Source organism: Oncorhynchus mykiss, chromosome 4, assembly GCF_013265735.2.
Source record: "Oncorhynchus mykiss isolate Arlee chromosome 4, USDA_OmykA_1.1, whole genome shotgun sequence".
NCBI lineage: Eukaryota > Metazoa > Chordata > Actinopteri > Salmoniformes > Salmonidae > Oncorhynchus > Oncorhynchus mykiss.
In genome coordinates, this window is record NC_048568.1 from 12886812 (window position 1) to 12906398 (window position 19587).

At 43.2% G+C, this 19587-nt stretch overlaps 2 protein-coding genes across 3 annotated transcripts in view; both read right to left on the reverse strand.

Annotated features, from left to right (window-relative positions):
- The window catches only part of LOC110522109 (gamma-aminobutyric acid receptor subunit rho-2-like), a 40532-nt gene extending 35913 nt beyond the window's left edge, over window positions 1-4619 (reverse strand). The window contains exon 1 of one of the 2 annotated variants that reach the window (XM_021600234.2): window positions 4172-4619. In XM_021600234.2, the coding sequence (XP_021455909.1) occupies window positions 4172-4290 (119 nt within the window). In that variant the 5' untranslated portion in view covers window positions 4291-4619. The remainder of the gene's footprint in view (window positions 1-4171) is intronic. The other variant, XM_036975657.1, reaches the window with a different exon arrangement.
- A 1754-nt stretch (window positions 4620-6373) lies between these two features.
- The window catches only part of ube2j1 (ubiquitin-conjugating enzyme E2, J1), a 29418-nt gene continuing 16204 nt past the window's right edge, over window positions 6374-19587 (reverse strand). Inside the window, exons 2-8 of the mRNA XM_021600237.2 lie at window positions 16264-16337; window positions 15905-16036; window positions 15169-15253; window positions 12749-12854; window positions 9811-9937; window positions 9421-9540; window positions 6374-7801 (exon numbers count right to left, since the gene is read on the reverse strand). Coding sequence (XP_021455912.2) covers window positions 7535-7801; window positions 9421-9540; window positions 9811-9937; window positions 12749-12854; window positions 15169-15253; window positions 15905-16036; window positions 16264-16337 — 911 coding nt within the window. The 3' untranslated portion in view covers window positions 6374-7534. The remainder of the gene's footprint in view (window positions 7802-9420; window positions 9541-9810; window positions 9938-12748; window positions 12855-15168; window positions 15254-15904; window positions 16037-16263; window positions 16338-19587) is intronic.

A 19587-nucleotide genomic window follows, 5' to 3' on the forward strand; every position in this document is an offset into this window, starting at 1 on the left:
AGCGTTTTCAAGTACAATGTTAATAACGATGGTTTTAGGAAACAGATCTGAGATTTAGCGATGCTCCTTCGAAGGTTCTAACGATGCTTTTGGGAAACCGGGCCCTGATCTTAAAAAAACATTATTTCTGTCATGTTCAAGGTGTGGTGTCAGGTGTTTTTTTTAAATCAGCATTGAGACTTGAGCTTTGCTGTTTATGGGCCATTTGTCTGCATGAGCATAACTGCAATGTGTGTGGGTGTATGTGCCCTCAGAGAATCAAGAGAAACATGCTTTGCTGTCAAAGTGAGTTTATCTAACCCACATTATACGTTTGTCGTTTGAGGATAACATGGGTGGAAGTTCGTTTCCATACTCTGTAAACATTATATGTTCTGTGGGTATAAAGTTAAGGGAAGACAGGGAAGACTGTTCCGAACAGACCCCCATCTATTTAGGCATTTTGCCCAAGTTTCAAGGGCAGGGGCGGACTGGCCATTTGGCAGTTCAAGCAAATGCCAAATGGGCTGGTCCATTTTTAGCCCAAGAGGGCATGTCTAACTTGGGTTTGTAGCTCAAAATTTGGTTTAGGCTAATAATGAGATTTCTGGTCCCAGTCCGCCTCTGTTCAAGGCTCTCCCAAAATAGAGGGGGTTGCAATTATTGAGTAAATGGAGGCAAATTAGGCCATCAGACAACCAATTAGACCGTGCCAGCCTTCACAGTGTATCCAGGTATGCACACTTGGTGTTTGTGATTTAGCACAATTAACCTTTGTGTTGTCTTAAGGGTAAAAAATGACCAGCCACTATGTTTAACAGCAGAGAAAACCCCCTAAATTATATTTTTTCAACTTGAAATTGGATGACTTTCCTAGAGTGACTGCAACATTAGAAAAAGTTAAACATCGTCTTTGTTCATATTTCCATGAAAGCTGTACAGCGTACAAAGATTGTCTTAGAGTCATTTTTGACCTGGCAGTTATAAAATCATTTACACACCACAAAAACCACAAAGACACACACACACACACACACACACACACACACACACACACACACACACACACACACACACACAATGAGAAATTGAGACTGCGTGCTACTTGATTGAACTCAGCGAAAACGAAAACTTTAATGTGCATGTGCAGCATCTCCACTCCACGACCCCACACATGACTCAAGTTCACAGACAAAATAAAAACCATTTCAGGCAAAATAAACATTTCAGACAAAATAAACATTTCTTGAAAGCATTGTTTACTAATGGGGAATGCAGTCAGAGGCTTTAAATGTGCTGCAGATGACAGTCTCCCCAGTTCTCTCTTTGCTGAAGCCATGAGTGCACATACAGGTAGTAGATCAGATTTGGAGGGTTTCTGTAAATATGGAGACAACTGGAAAGGGATGGATGAGATTGACCTGCGTGCCTACATTGGGTGTGTATAGGTCCCGAGGCGAGGCTACATGTAGTCTCTGCGATGCAGAGAGTGGAAGGGCGATTTTTTCCGTGCCACGATGCAACTGAAAGTCTTTCACACTTTCTCAAGAATGTTATGATTTGATAACCGTGACTCAAGACCTGCAAGTCTGGGAGAAGCAGGTGGAGCATCTGCTATACCGCTACAACCCTGGGCCTGAAGTAACAGTGGATGAGCAACTGGTTCCATTCAAGAGGTACATTTTTATTTTCATATCTGTAATGTAAGTGATTTTCAGTGTTAATTTTGTTATGTATTGCTGTAATATCCTTGATTTATGTGATTGTTTTCTGTGACACTGATACTAATTACTGATAGTAATCTCTTTTGCCCAACAAGCCAGCAAAGTATGGCATCAAGATATGGGTGTCCTTTGACGCACAATCCAGCTACGTTTGGAAGATGCAAGTCTACACAGGGAAGCCAACCAACGGAGGCCTGGAGAGGAACCAGCGGATGTGGGTTGTGCTTGATGTCACAGATGGACTGAGGGGGCACAATGTCACGTGTGACAATTTCTTCACCTCTTATGAACTCAGACAGCAGCTCCTGAAGAGGAAGATCACCATGTTTGGCACAGTTAAAAAGAACAAGCCTGAGCTCCCACCTGCACCCCTCGCAACAAGGGGGAGAGAGGCCTTCTCATCAAAGTTTGCCTTCACCCCCACCACCACTCTAGTTTCTTACCTCCCAAAGAGGGTCAAGAATGTGGTCCTCCTGAGCACACTGCGCTAAACAGCTGAGATCCGTGATCGTGAGGACAGGAAGCCAGCCATCATCCTGGACTACAACCACAACAAAGGAGGTGTGGACAACCTGGGCAAGGTTATTGGAACTTACAGCTGCAGGAGGATGACTGCCCGCTGGCCCCATCTTCCATAACATCTTTGATGTGTCCTCATACAATGCCTTCGTGATATGGAACAAGATCAGCACTACCTGGATGCCTGATAAGCGGAACAAGAGGAGGGAGTTCCTGGAGAAGCTGGTAAAGGCACTTGTAACCCCACACATTCAAAGAAGGGAGCGCGTCCCCCGTGCAGCAGCCTCTACGGCGCTTGTGAAAGCTGTTCAGGGGGCTGAATCTTGTCCTGATCCACCTGAGGCTGCAGCTGGGCCAGGCAAGAGGAGGAGATGCCAATTCTGCCCCCAAAGGACTGTAAAACAAATACTATGTGCTGCACATGGGAGAAATACATCTGCAAAGTCCATGAACACACACTTGCATACTGTCCTACATGTGCTAATTACAGTTGATTGATTTATGTTCTTGATTGATTTTAAGTTTTTGTATTTTTATCAATTATCTTATTTTATTCTTATTTGTTGTTGTTGTTTATACACCTTGTGGGTGGGGGCAATGGTTAAAAGATGGGAGAAGACTAGTATTTTGTAGTTGAATTCCTCATTGTACAGTATATAAGAACATATCACTATGTTGCCAAAAAAGTTCAAGACTGTTATGGTTTCCCTTCAATAAAATGCATTCAAAACTACTTTCTGCACATATCTGCTACTTTCTTAGGCTATACAAGTGCTACCTCTTGCTAAAAAAAAGTAATGTTTACACCTATGCAGTACCTTTAGCAATAATAATAATTAACCTCTACTTTAGCAAAAAAAACTATTATGAAGGGTGTGTTGTAATAAAAACCAGTGATGTCCACTGATTTAAATGCAATCGTTCTGCATTGTGAAGAGGTTGTTTCTTCATGCAAAATAGATTTGGAGTTTAAAATTCAACTAAGATGCTTTATTTTAGGGGTTTAGTGAAGGTGGGTCATTTTTTTTACGCTTAGGACAAGGGGAATATACAGGATGTTAAGACAACACAAGAGTTAATCATGAACAGCACATTGTCCCCAGCCACTTCATGCTATAGGGGTTGATTTGTAATTGTAATCCTATAACTGTCTACTGGACAAAAATGTCTCATGTTATAACTCAATATACAAGAATAACATCATTGGTTAGCTACTTGTAATACAGCAGGGGATCCTGAGAACCCGATTAATCCACTGCCCCCATGGAACTGTTAAATCTGTTACATCTTGCAGATTACATGAACCATGTTCTGCCCTTACTGAAGCCTACTTCAAGTGCATTTGAGAGCTTTGTGTCATTGAACAGTCTCGCAGTGGGATCGCCTCTTATTTCACAGATAAGATTATTAACAATGACGGAACACATCACTGGTCATCTGAAGGGGGGAACGGCACAAGTCAGTGAAGCACGATGCAGAATAATGATGCAAAGTTCAGATGAATGGCATGGATGATCACACTTGCAGATAGTGATGATTCATGACATCTCTGCTCATGCAGAGTCCATCCATTGATTGCATCCTTCCATCATATGCGCACTGCGCTCTGGATCATCTTTACGCACGGGCACCGTGCGTGTTCGAGTCGAGACCACCCCACCGAGGCTAATATTTGCATACAGTCTCCGTGTCAACGACTATAACGGGTTTAACATTACTGAAACGAGCCATAAATCATTTTCAATGTAGAAAATGAGGTCGAATAAATAGCCCAGTATTAGGCTACATCAAACGGAACGTAGGGTTCCACAAGTGTGGAATTTAACCAAAGAAACAAAGAAAGGGGATGGCATGAAGACCTCCAGTTGTTTTAAAGTGCAAACGAAAGAGTGAAAGAAGGAAACACATTTGGATGGACTCTCAAAAAGGGTAAGGATCCAGGTACTTACGCGCCATGCTTGTAAGATTCCACCGCCCCGGACCACCGCCTTTTCCTACTTTTGTGCTTTCGGCATTCCCCGATAAGTATCAAGCAAAAAAGTAAGAACAAAAACTTAATATAAGGCATTATGTGTGAAAACTCAAAAGTCTTCGAATGAGTGAAGCGATCCCTTTAATCCACGTCCGCAATGGTTTGATCATTGTAGCATATTTTGTTCCCAAGCATTGTAGTGAGGCAGTTTGCCGGTTGAATAAGTAACAACGACTGTTCACGAGGCCAAGCGGCTTGTCCCGCTTATTGCTCCCTGATTGGTCCACGGTCTACAGTGGTTGGTTTCCAAGCGCTCCAAACCAAGGCACCGAGCGCGCAGCTTCAGCAACAGCTCTTGTTTAGCTATATTATAATGACATGACCACATTCCAGGGTGTCCGTGTGAAGTTGATTGGCAACCATTTCACGGTGGGAAGACGTTTACATGAAACAGGGAATCCCCGATCAACTGATGTAAGGATTCTCACAGGTGTCTGGCGCTTGTCGAAAAACCACAAAGCAGATATATGGCTCCGGTTCTTATTAAACCTCTCAGTAACAACTCAGAAAGCACTATGCATGTAACTATAATATAACAGGCATGGAATCAAGTATATCAACAGCAAGTGCATATCCTAATATACAGTACATTCAGAAAGTATTCAGACGCTTCACTTTTTCCACATTTTATTACTGTTGCAGCCCTATTCTAAAATCGATTAAATTAAATGTTTTCCTCAATCTACACACAATACCACATAATGACAAAGCGAAAAGTTTTTTAGAAATGTTTGCAAAAACCCCTGAAAAATACATTAATTACTTAACTATTCAGATCCATTGAGACTCAAAACTGAGCTCAGTTGCATCCTGTTTCCATTGATCACCCTTAAGATGTTTCTACAACTTGGAGTCCACCTGTGTTAAATTAAATTGACTGGACATGATTTGGAAAGGCACACACCTGTCTATATAAGGTCCCACAGTTGACAGTAAATGTCAGAGCAAAAACCTTCAACCATGAGGTTGAAGGACTTGTCCGTAGAGCTCAGAGACAGGATGGTGTAGAGGCACAGATCTGGGGAAGGGTACCAAAACATTTATGCAGCATTGAAGGTCCCCTAGAACACAGTGGCCTCCATTCTTAAATGGAAGAAGTTTGGAACCAACAAGACTCTTCCTAAAGCTGACCGCCTGGCCAAACTGAGTAATCGGGTGAGAAGGGCCTTGATCAGGGAGGTAACCAAGAACCCGATGGTCACTCTAACAGAGCTCCAGTTACTCTGTGGAGATAGGATAAACTACCAGAAGGACAACCATCTGTGCAGCACAACCAATCAGGCCTTTATGGTAGAGTGGCCAGACGGAAGCCACTCAGTAAAAAGCACGACAGCCCGCTTGGAATTTGCCAAAAGGGACCTAAAGGCTTCTCAGACCATGAGAAACAACATTCTCTGGTTTGATGAAACCAAGTTTAAACTCTTTGGCCTGAATGCCAAGTGTCACGTCTGGAGGAAACCTGGCACCATCCCTACGGTGAAGCACGGTGGTGGCAGCATCATGCTGTGGGGATGTTGGTTAAGGGCTTGTAAAGCATTTCACGGTAAGGTCTACACTTGTTGTATTCGGCGCATGTGACAAAGTTTGATTTGAAAATAGCTGTGCAGCGACACTCCCCATCCAACCTGACAGAGCTTGAGAAGATCTGCAAACAATGAGAGAAACTCTCCTAATACAGGTGTGCCAATCTTGTAGCATCATACCCAAGAAGACTTGAAGCTTTAAATCACTGCCAAAGGTGCTTCAACAAAGTACTGAGTAAAGGGTCTGAATACTTATATAAATGTGTCATTTAAGTAAATTTGCAAGCATCTCTAAAACTCTGTTTTTGCTTTGTCATTAAGGGGTAGCGTGTGTAGATCAATGAGGGAAAAAAACAATTTAATACATTTTAGAATAAGGCTGAAACTTAACAAAATGTCAGAAGTCAAGGTCTGAATACTTTAAAATGCACTGTACATCTTTTAGATAAAACTTACTGGATGATGAAATCTGATCCTTTATGTGTCCATGTGTTTCAACTCTCCAGATTACTGAATGGTTTGTGCAGAGATGGATAACTAAGTGTTACTGTCAGCCATCCGTCATGACACAGAAAGAAATAAGACCGACACAGAAAGAAAAAAAATTCCAAGGCATTTATTTTCTGATACAATGTTCAAACCTACTGTATGTATGGTTCAAATACAGTCTGAAGAGATGGATGGATATATGTCTAAATTACATCTTGAGACATGAATCAAGCTGTCTTACATGTTTCAAACTTAGAGGCCCTATTCTGGTCATTTTATTTGCGCTGAAGTAAAATGTGCACACAACATTTAAACCTCTGCATTAGTCCCCAATCCTATTTCTTTTGAGGACTTCAAAAAGATAGGCTATAGTCGTACAGTCTCTTAAAATCTCCATTTCCTTTAAGCTCATGAAATTGAGTGACAAGGAGTTGGCAAGAGAGCAGAAACAGACTGGCACTCAGGCTATAAGATTGACAGAGTATGTATACTAGCTAGGTTGTATCTGCTATTGCAAAGTAGGAACAGCCAGAGCATTGGCTAGGCAGTCAGATATGTAAACGACATAACAGTTGAGCAGAAATTGTTAGCATCTTATCTGTATACAAAATGTTAATCATATTGCTTCCCTTTGCACAATTAAATAATAATTTTGAGACAAACTATTTAATAGCCTTCATTGTTTACATGTTATATGACAGTATTGTCTTGTTTAAATATTGAGAGCAAATCAGCAATTCCTATGATAAACAGATGCCTGACAAATTAAAAAAGGAGAGCTAGAGCAGACCTGGGTTCAAATATTATTTGAAATAATTTCACATACTTTATCTGTGGTTGCTTGAGCTTGCCTGGCTACATGTCCCAATATAATAATTCCAAAACAAAAAACAACTGGCATCCCAGGCAGGCTAGAGCTAAAACAAAGTCTTTGAAAGATTTTAAATAGTATTTGAACCCAGGTCTGATACAGTGTCTCTCCTCTGGGGAGGTTTAGATACAATACTCCCATTCTAAAAAATGTAGTACACTCTAGAGTCAATTCAAAGTAATAGAAGACACCTTGGGAGGTGTTGTGGTGGTGAGTCAACCCCATCCTCCACAGGAATGAAAGTTACCCTCATTGTAAACCAAGCCCTCTTTGAAGCCCACGGTAAAGAGAAAGTCAGTTTGTTGCCAGCTAGGGTGTCAGGTCAGGTGATAGGAGGGGCGGTTGACTCACTCGACTCAGGGGGGTGGTGGGGCTGGGTAGGTTAAGGTTAGTTTTGTCACAGCTCGTAGTCAAACTTGTACTCGTTGGTCAGGTAGACCCTGCGGAAGATGAGGGCAGCCAGGAGCAGGGCGAGCACCACGATGAGCACCACAGAGCCCGTGTGGCTGGTGTCCTGAGGAGGGTGGGGGGCGGCGGTGTGGGGGAAAGTGGGCCTGCTGGGGGGCTCTATCTGGTCTCTCTGTTGCTGCTGGGCCCGGCGCTGGTGGGTGCTGGGGGCTGGTGGACTCGTCTCCTCCTCACTGGGAGGTGGAGCCGCCTCGGCCTGCAGGGAGCACAGCATATCATATACAGGATCAGACAGTGGACCAACACATACACACACACTATGGGCCATCTTTCTAGAAGCACATCGGTTTTTCCCACCACCAGAGACATGGTGTTACTACACAGCAAAACACGTTTAATTCATGAGCTTCTCAACAAATGTGCATATTGGTTCACAGTTGGTCTTGGGAATAACACTTAAGTTGCAGCCATGAAAATACACTAAGGTCATAGCAACTAAAAAGGCTACCGTTCATTGTTTTAAAAGGGGAAACAGTCTTATTTAAAGTTGCTTTAAAAGGTGAAGCTCAATCTCACGCCTCCTGGTTAGGGGATGGCTGCAGGCCAGGGAGGGCTGGCGCGCAGAGAGACAGACACTGGGGGAAAGAGTAGGGAGCAGTGAACAACGCCCTATAATCATGCCTATATCACTCTGTTCAGTTTGACATAGGAAGAGCAAGGCAGACCGTGATGATGCAGTCAAGGTGTGGGATAACCACAGGACCAGAATGGTCCCTCTCCCGGCCAGAGGTTACTGCATCCAGCAGCAGGCGGTAAGTCAATTTTAATATTTTAACTATCCCCGTTCTTTCTCTCCTACTCAGGTCAGTTCAGTGGGATTGAATCCAAATCCACATAGACCCTATTGCATGAAGTATGAAGAAACATAATCCCTTCATTCATCTTCACCATGCTTGGAAACGGCAATCTCAAAATTGCTATCACCTTCTCCTAATAAATAATGGTGCTATTAAATGACACATCATAACACTGATATCTAGCTGTAAAATCGGCTTCTCAGAAAACATCAGTTATCATGAGTGTTGTCATAGGGGACTGCTCGAAAGGGGCATCATGCCTCACTGGCAGCGGGTTGGCGCACAGTGAAGAACCTGGAGGGCCAGAGAGCAGAGTGCTGCCTGCACCGTCATCATACAGATTGATTACCTCCCGAGCCATTAAACACATTGATTAAAAAAAAAAAAGTGCTGTTCCCTGAGTGAGTGACAGAGGCTGATGCAGCACAGTGGAGCCACGACATTACATAAAGCACTATGAGAGATTAGGGATCATTTACGGGGTAACGACGTTGCCATGTTCTCCCTTTTATACCCCATTCTGGAACCTCGGGAGACCCCCCCCCCCCCACGGGACACCCCCGCCACTCCTCTCATAAATAACTCTTTCATTTAATGGCTCGGGAATAAGAACGACAAAAATCGCCGGAGAAAACGGTTTTCGGGACGTCGTCTGCGACAAGGTGGCACATTCGTGTGCAACCATGCCAACTACGCAACCATATCAACCTCTTTCAATAGCAAATACATGAATAATCCCCTAGAATAGCAAATACCTTCAGTATGCAGTTGTTTCTCTGCCCACGTAGGTGGCAGAGATTGCTTATTAAAATATGTGTAGGTGGGGAGGTTTGTGGTGCAGGGTAATCTCCTCCACCAGCCGTCTCGCTCTCGCTTTCCAACTGTCTGTTTTCACAGTGCCTCAGAAAGGGACTTGAATAGATCCTATGTCAGGAGCAGGAAAAAGTGCTGCCGGATTTTAAATTGGCTGATCTCACAGTCCGTCACCAGCTACTATAACACTGATGGCGTTCCTCACCTGCTCAGCCTGGGCGTTCTCCTCTTCCTCCTGTCTCCCCGAGGAGGATGTCTCTCCCTGGAGTTCTGTGGGGTGCTCACTCTCTGCCCCTGTGCTCTCACTGCCCTGCCTGGACTCTGCCTGCAGGAACAAACACACAGTTGACGGTTGCTGTCACACACAATGTACTCCAGCTCTTGTCAGCGGGCTGAGAAAACATTCCTCGGGTGCAAGGCCCTATCTTTGCTGTATGTGACTGCTTGACTGCACAAATGGGTTAAGACATGGGAACACGCGTTTCATTCAGTTCTGACACCTGGTAAAAGGTTTAGAAGAAAACTGACTAGACTCAAATGTAAATAAACACCACACCGTGGCTGGGGTAGGATTGTGGCTGGTAGGCAGTTGTACCTTGAAGTTGATCTGCTGGGCAAGCTCTTGGTCTTCTTGGTCCTCTGGGCTGGGGTTTGTGGGGGAGGGAGACAGGAGGGCTAAGTGCATGGAGCAGCCACAAGTCTCACAGCAGAAGTCCTGGGATCTGTCAGAAGGTCAGCGAGAGCGAGTGTGAGTTATGGACAGAAGTGTTTACATTGAACTTTCTTTGTTTTCCTGTAGTCAAATGGATTCATCTGACAAGCCGGGTAGAGAAAATGTGACTCAATATATAAACTCTGTGTATAAATGATGGGAAATAATTCACCCCAGCAATCCTCTAGGCAAAAAGAGGGCCTGGATTTGTTTTCGTTTAGTATTTAGTACGATCTGCCCAGGCAGCAGCTACTCTTCCTGGGGTCCAAACAGGAATAAAACAATGCATCATATTAAAACAATAGCCAACATCAACACATGTACATTGCTTCTAATGTAATGTACAATATAAAATGTACAATATTGCAATGTGTGTAAGTGAGTGTGGTTCCTTGAGGTGTTGTTTTATGTTTGTTTTTTTGTCAAATTTTACTGCTAGCTTGAGTTACGAGGTGGAAGAGAGTTCCATGTAGTCATGGCTCTATATAGTATTGTGTGTTTCCTAGCCTCTGTTCTGGACTTGGGGACTGTGAAGAGACAACGGGTAGCATGTCTTGGGTGTTTGAGCTGTGTGTTAGCTGTTTGAACAGATCGTTTGTGACACGTCAATACATCGCACAAAGACAAGTAGTGATGCAGTCAATATCTCCTCTACTTTGAGCCAGGAGAGATTCTAACAAAACAGCTCCCACAATCTTATTATCCATGGAATATAACGTTGCGGATAAAGTTCGGAATGACAATTTGTTCATGTTTTTTCAGCGCCCCCATACTGCACAACGAAGATGAGGAAATTAAATCATTGGTTGTGGGGTCAGTTTCTCAAAAGCAAGTAAAACAGCCATAAAAAAAATTAATGTAAATAGTGTCTGGACCCTTCTATAACATGCCATTTACATCAAATTCTCTGTTCATATTGAAGCAATGCAATTATAACAGTGTGGACTGCAAACATGTTCAACATATTTAGCAAACACGGGGCAGGCTGCTTAAAGAACTAGGCTATAACAGACCAACATTTGAATTGTAGTTGAAGACAATTCAATACATAAAAGACCATAAATACACCACATGAAGCAACCACATATTTAGCCTTGGCGCAAGTTCTGATTGACTAGTGAGGGGCCAAGCTTCGACACACACTTGTTTATTCATCAAAAACCCAGCAATTTCACGCCACCCATAATTCCGGTTGTGAAAATAACAAATATTTCTGACACATACTGAACCGAACCAATGACGCTACCACCAGCGCTAAGATTTACCATTGCGCTAGGTTTGTTAAAATAGAGCTCAAAGTCGTTTGGCTGGAGCTCCCAAGCACAACAATCAAAAACTTAGAGAAACTTCTTGGAGATTTGGTTAGTCAAAGATGACTCAGACAATTTGACAAGACGTATGGATTGAAACTCATTATGTGAAGAAAATATTCAACTGTGGCTTGGAGAGCGATATTGACAGTTACAATTCCATCAACGAAGTCAAGCATTTTTTATTTGATTTATATTACCTTTATTTAACCAGGTAGGCAAGTTGAGAACAAGTTCTCATTTACAATTGCGAAATTCATTTACAAAAGCATGACATCCCAAGAGTTGCTGTTCTCCCCCCCCCAACCAAAATCATGCTTTAATAGGCAGAAAAGACAACCATCTGAAATGTTTTCCTCCTCTAACTTCTGCATTATTAACACTTGTCATTACAGCAGTCTGGGAGCCAGCAAAACTTCCCAATCAGTTTACTTTTCTGTCAGGAAACAGAGCCAACTCTGAAAACTACGGATTATTCTCCTGTTTCACTGCTTCCTGCTGGGTGCCCCTGGCCCCGACGTTGACTGACAGCTTTCACAATTACCACAGGGCACGGATACAACCAAGACGGGAGATCTGAATCAAAGCGAAGTTGCTCTCTCAGCCGCAGCCACGACAGCCTTTCGTGAAACGGGCCTTTCTTTCATCCCGGAAGATAAACAGCCACGCAGGCAGGGTGTGCACTGTATGTATTTATAGACCGAGATATGTTCCTGTGTCACATCTCATCTTCATGTGTTAATTAAACAGCCAGTTGTTAAAGACCCCTGTCCTGATATGTTAAATACAACAGATGCTGGGTTGCGGTCCAAATAACACCCGATTCCCTTGAGAGTGCACTACTTTTGACCAGAGCCCTTTCAAGAACACAAAACAAGTTAATAGGGTGCCATTTGGGACGCAACGGCTGGACCCTTTGCTCTTTTGATACATCTCAAAGTCAGAGCTCGGTGCGAGTTTCTTCAGACGGAGAGACCCGTAAAGAACGCGAGAAGAAGAGCATCAAGATGCCCAGACGTGTCAGCCAGAGACCCTCAGCCACTAATGCTGCCATCTCATAAGGTCCAATGCTGGTGCCTTGGTGTCCCTGGTAATGAGCATAGCTATTTGTAGAAGGCACATGCACTGTGTCCAGGGTGTTAATTTCATGACATGCTTGCATAAGCATCGCTTTATGCTCAACTTTGTTGAACAAATGCCTGCCAAACACCAAAGGTTCTGCATGTACAGCTAGTCCATCTAATTGTATGTAAAGCTAGTGCGTACCACACCAGTATCCAACATACATACATACAGGCCTAATGTGTGTCTTGTGTAATGATGCGTGTAAGGGTTAGGGACACATTGAAACAAAATGCAAACAGACATTTCACTCCAGACTGTTGTGTGTGTGTGTGTGTCCCTTCTCACAACATTGTTATCAGCACCACTCATCCATCCGTTAGTGCACACAGGGTAAATGCACTGGAAAGAGAGTAAACAGTGGCGAGCTCTAATCTATGTAATCTTACTTTTTGGCAAGGGCTCTCCTCTCCTCTGGGGTATAATCAAGAGATCCGATTGCACCCTCTCCTTTGGTTGGCATGAATCCGATTATAGCTATTAGTGCCGTTCTGACTGAAAGAGAAAAAACAAAAAAGGGAGAAACAAAAAAAGTTATGAAAGACAATAAAAACAAACTCATACCGTCTGTCAACTCTTAACAGCAGTTAATAGTACTCTATTTTTGATCAGAGGCCTATGAAGGGAATAGGGTGCTATACGCAGCAAAAATATAAATGCAACATCTAAAGTGTTGGTCCCATATTTCGTGAGCTAAAATAAAAGATCCCCGAAATGTTCCATATGCACAAAACACTCATCTGCTTGCTCATCGTCCTCACCAGGGTCTTGACCTGACTGCAGTTTGGCATCATAACCGACTTCAGTGGGCAAATGCTCACCTTCGATGGCCACTGGCACGCTGGAGAAGTGTGCTCTTCACAGATTAATCCTGGTTTTAAACTGTAACCAGGCAGATGGCAGACTGTGCATGGTGTTGTGTGGGCGAGCGGTTTGCTGATGTCAACGTTGTGAACAGAGTGCCCCATGGTGTTGGTGGGGTTATGGTATGGGCAGGCATAAGCTACGGATAACGAACACAATTGCATTTTATCAATGGCAATTTGAATACACAGAGATACCGTGATGAGATCCTGAGGCCGATTGTATAATCGTTTCATTCATCCACCACCATCACTTCATGTTTCAGCATAATAATGCACGGCCCCATGTTTCAAGGATCTGTACACAATTCCTGGATGCTGAAAATGTCCCAGTTCTTCCATGGCATGCATGCTCACCAGACATGTCATCCATGGAGCATGTTTTGGATGCTCTGGAACGATGTGTACGACAGCGTGTTCCAGTTCCCGCCAATATCTAGCAACTTGGCACAGCCATTGAAGAGGAGTGGAACAACATTCAACAATCAATAGCCTGATCAACTCTATGTGAAGGAGAAGAGTTGCACTCCATATTGACTTGTTCTTTGATCCACATCCCTGTTTTTTAGGTATCTGTGACCAGATGCATATCTGTATTCCCAGTCATGAGAAATCCATTGAATAGGGCCTAATGAATTGATTTCAATTGACTGATTTCCTTATAGGAACTGTAATTCAGAAAAATCTTTGAAATTGTTTTGTTCAGTGTATTTGGGACCCAGCCTTTGAGATTCTACTGGAACTTATTATCCAGCTTTTCCACCACAGTGAGCTGGTAATGCACCAGAGTGAACTTGTACTGGGGATCTGAGACATCAAAATCCCAGCAGGGGAGGTCCAATCTCTGGGGCATGGCCTCATTGTTTTGCCATGTGACCCTGGAGGGCAAAAGGGGGAGGTTGTCTGTCACAACCTGTTTGTCCACATGATTAAATTCTGTTATTAATTCCCTAAACCTTACTATGGACTAAGCTTTTTTTTGGCTCATCCAAAATACCCCTAAAGTAATAGAAATAAATGCAGTGTGGAACATCTAGATTCTCCCATTGAATTCTATCTGATAACATTTTCATGCTTTTGGTATGGACAGTAACATGAGGAGAATACTCAGAAAAAGGATGGCTTAATGGTGGTAACTGAAATCAAGACCGAAAAGGGAAATATCCGATTTAAGGTACGAAGCAGATTGCCTGCTGCCAACACAGATTATTGCGAGTGAATAAGACGTGCGTGTCAAATCTATATTTCAAGTAAAACTTCATCTTATTTACTTTGTTCTCCTATGAAGGCTTATTTTCAGCCGCTTCCAGTTTTGACTTCTTAAATTGTGGGAGAAAAGCCCAGTGATAGAACAATGTAGAACAAAGTTGAGCAAAAAAAACAAAAAAACATTTGCATATCTGCCTTCATTTAAATTCAAACCAAAAGTCTTAAAGGAAAACTCCATCCAAAAACAATCTTTTGGTATTTGTATCATTAGTCCATTGTTGACATAGTCCCAAAATGTTTTGCTTGTCAGCAATCAAGTTTTCAAGATATGTAAACATTCAAAAATACAGAAATCATCCCGTATGCAAAACATTTTGGGAACCATGTCAGCTATGTCTCATTTCTTCCTGTTGGTACCCACCAGGCAGAGAGCAAGTGAGTGGGGATGCTAGGCTAAGTTTTGGTGCAGCAGATGGAGGAGTAGGGGGAACAGGCTAGAGGCGGCCTATAGCTGTAGGTGTAACGGTGTTGGATTGGTAACCTGACTCTTATGCTAGACATTTCTCTACTCGCACTACCGAACTGCTAGGTTTTCGGTAGCGTAGTTGGCTAAGATGTTATCAAGCGGGCAGTCACGTGTGTTTGCGAGACAGAGGATCCGAACTCGAGTGCCAGTGAGGAAGGAAGCCATACTGTTAAAGCAGTCACAGTGACACCTGTTACACAGGGATACCTACTGCTCCAAGATGGCTGCCATGTCTCTGGGTGGTGGCCGGAGATGCTCAGACAGATCTTCTTCCCCACCTCGAATCTCCCATTGGGCTGAAAAAGAAGCATAACTATAGAATTACATATAGAACACATATATAATATGGCATAGTGATTTATAGGATTTCTATGATAGGATCTTGATTACCATATCGCCGTCTATGACAACCTGGCTGAACAAGCAACAAATAGACAGTGAAAACCGACAAAGGGGGGGATGGTAGAGGTTGATGGGAGGGATGGGATGTTAAGAAAAAGATGTTAAGAAAAAGAAAGAGAGTGCCTTCAAAGACCAAGAAAAACATGCCAGCCTGAGCTGAGACAATAAACATTTTAAAAAGAGACTGGACATAAAGACTGTCACAACCTTTCGGATCCACTGGCTTTTATCAGCCTGTCATTGGTTCTTCAGGTTATTATTGGTGCATCACCAAGAACTATTCAAAACCTCTGTGACAGGGCATTGACCGTGCAAAGACAGCTAGGTCTTGTTCTGACAGTAGTGGCTCGGTGTGATGTAACCAGATGTGGCTGTTGGTTATGGCCAGATGTCTATAGCTGTCCATCTTCCAGCTTGATCATTTGATTAGCTACCCATCATCGTTACTTCAACTAACACATAATTGGCTGTGATTGATCGAGAGAGGGGGATATCTTCATAAGTGTGTGTGTGTATATATGAGTGTGTGTTTATTGGGTGCTTACTGTGAGTAGAATGATGCTGGGGGGCTTCATGGGGTATTCCGGGGGCAGCACGATCCTGCCGTGGTAAACCCCACCGTCGAAATCCGAATCTGGGGGTCCGCGGACAGAGAAGTGCCACTCAAACAGATTATCCTGCGGGTGCACAACAAGTCAGTCAAATTAACACATTTCAATGATTGATCCAGCTAGCTAGAGAACACACCCTTCTCTATGTGTTTTGTGTGGGGTTGTTTGGCGATTTGTAAGAAACATATAGGGAAGCACACACCCATGACACACTATGTTGATAATGAGGAGGGCAGGGATGTTTGTGGTGCTGATGAGCCCGAGTGAGTTTTGGTGTCCCAGGTGTGACTCACCTCCAGTGGCTGGGCGTGGTAGTGCTCTGTGGGCTCCCTCAGTTCAGCAGCCTCCTTCATCAGCCTCTTTACAGCTAGCACCGATCCGGCGAAGAGAACAAACAAACAAACATCCCAGTAAGCCCCAGGTAAAATGACCAGCAGATATCCTCTCACTCTTTATCCCAGCAGACACAGAGCTTGCAGTTTACTTCCACTGGCATGTGATGTCCCAGGTTCTCCAGCTGTCTTTCTACATCCCCATATCCATCCATAAAACAGACACTACAGCAGGATAAACTCCTGATTTAAGATGCACAGGGCTCGAGAAGCGCTTCGCCTGGGCTGAGGGGAGGCTAACACAGACAGACTGGGCTCCACAAAGGTTACAGTGCTGACTCGAACCATCAACTGCAACGCACACTGTCTGTCAAACCAGCTCAAACCTCTACGTTTATCGCCTTACAATGCATGTATTTTCCAGTGGAAAAAAGTATTTATTCCTTTCTATTATTATTTTTTGTGTTTGCTTTATCATGGGCTGGAGCTCTTTATATGACTTAATTAACTAAATGACTATCGCCCTGTATCACTCACTTCTGTCATGAAGCGCTTTGAGAGACTAGTTAATGATCATATCACCTCCACCCTACCTGTCACCCTAGACCCACTTCAATTTGCTACCGCCCCAACAGGTCCACAGACGATGCAATCGCCATCACACTGCCCAATCCCATCTGGACAAGAGGAATACCTATGTAAGAATGCTGTTCATTGCCTACAGCTCAGCATTCAAAGCCATAGTACCCTCCATACTCATCATTAAGCTTGAGTCCCTGGGTCTTGACACAGCCCTGTGCAACTGGGTTCTGGACTTCCTGACGGGCCACCCCTAGGTGGTGAAGGTAGGAAACAACATCTCCACTCTGCTGATCCTCAACACTGGGGCCCCACAAGGGTGCGTGCTCAGCCCCCACCTGTACTCCAGGTTCACCCACGACTGCGTGGCCATGCACGCCTCCAACTCAATCATCAAGTTTGCAGACGACACTACAGTGGTGGGCTTGATTACCAACAACGACGAGACAGCCTACATGGAGGTGGTGAGGGCACTCGGAGTGTGGTGTCAGGAAAATAATTTCTCACTCAATGTCAGCAAAACAAGAGAGGTGATCATGGAAATCAGGAAACAGCAAAGGGAGCACCCCTCTATCCACAGACAGTATGGTACAGCAGTGGAGAAGGTGGAAAGTTTTAAGTTCCTCGGTGTACATATCAATGGTCCACACAGACAGTGTGGTGAAGGCACAACAGCAACTCTTCAACCTCAGAAGGCTGAAAAAATCAGATTTGATATTGTGTGGTGTTGAGTGTGTTAATTACTGTTCATCTACGTCTGCCAAAAATCTAAAATGTTAATCATAAAATCATTACAAATAATGCAAGGATTGTGCCATTCAGCGGGTGTCCATTCAAATGTCAACACAAATCCAGCTTTGGATAAGTTAAAAATCTCTATGAGACTGAAAACCCATCAGTTGCCAATGGGTAACCTAAGCTATATGAGGAGACTGCCTGGCTTGGAGACAGGAAGCACACGTGATGCCAAATTTGTGCAAGCTAAACTCCATGTAACTAGGGCTCATGGAAGAGGAAGTAAACACATTCGTATAGCAGTAGGGTCAAGCAGTAAAGCCAGGGTCAACTTCAGACATGATGTGCTCTCAACAGCTGAAAACATCTGTCGGTGTGTATTAACCCCTATGACATGAACGTTGATGTATTAACCCCTATGACATGAACGTTGATGTATTAACCCCTATGACATGAACGTTGATGTATTAACCCCTATGACATGAACATTGATGTATTAACCCCTATGACATGAACATTGATGTATTAACCCCTATGACATGAACGTTGATGTATTAACCCCTATGACATGAACGTTGATGTATTAACCCCTATGACATGAACGTTGATGTATTAACCCCTATGACATGAACGTTGATGTATTAACCCCTATGACATGAACATTGATGTATTAACCCCTATGACATGAACGTTGATGTATTAACCCCTATGACATGAACATTGATGTATTAACCCCTATGACATGAACATTGATGTATTAACCCCTATGACATGAACGTTGATGCCTCCGGACTGTGTTCATCTGGACCAGTCCCGTTTATACAGATGTTTGCAATACGGCTCTATAACCATAAAGGACACATTCTCCTTGATTTAATGACCAGCAACCTTATTACACCTCTGCTGCTGGTCAGACTGATTGGCAGGAAGTGAACTAGGACATTTTGATGACCACATATTATCTCAGGACATACTGGGTGTTTCTCAATATGCATATACTACCGTGCTCCAAGTGCATTCTCCGACAATGTTCTCGAGTACATTCTTGTGAGGATGAGAGGGTGGATATTGCATAACACTTGAGAAGCACTCGCACTCCCCCTACTCTATTACCTCACACTACACCTCCCATTCACTGAACCTTCTTTCAGCCAGGACAATGGAAACAATAGACAAAACATAATTGTCAGCTAGATATGGGAATCATAATAATCTATCTAGCCAGCTAGTTAAACAGGCAAAAATAAGTTAAAGCTAATGTTATGTACGGTAGATGTACATTTTTCGTGGGTAGCTACCAATTCTTCATGGCTAGTTCGCTAGCCCTATTGACTTACTGTGGATTTAACTACCCATTAACTGAACCGTCTTCCAGCCAGGTCAATTAAAAAAATAAAATTGCCTTTATTTAACTAGGCAAGTCAGTTAAAAACTAATTATTATTTTCAATGACGGCCTAGGAACAGTGGGTTAAATGCCTGTTCAGGGGCAGAACGACAGATTTGTACCTTGTCAGTTCGGGGATTAGAACTTGCAACCTTTCAGTTACGAGTCCAACACTCTAGCCACTAGGCTACCCTACCCGTCAATAGAGACGCAACAACATTTTCACAAAACAAAAAGTTTTAGTTCATAACTATCAGCTAGTTATATATGTGAATAGTAATAATGTAGCTAACCAGATAGTTTAACAGGCAAAAATGATGTAAAATTAATATTATGCAAGGTAGATACCCATTCTTCATGGCTATCTGGCTAGCTACAATAGCTAACCGTAGTAGCTAGCCAGTTAGCCCAATTTACTTATTATGGGCTTGCGATCTACGGTACATAGGTAGGTAAACATGTCAAAATTAACTCAGCATGTATTGATTAACATATCAAGATAGAATATTGTAGTCAAGCAAACATATTACATGTGAATACGTAACATTTCATTCTGAAGTCGGAGTGTATTTTCTTTTGCTTCAG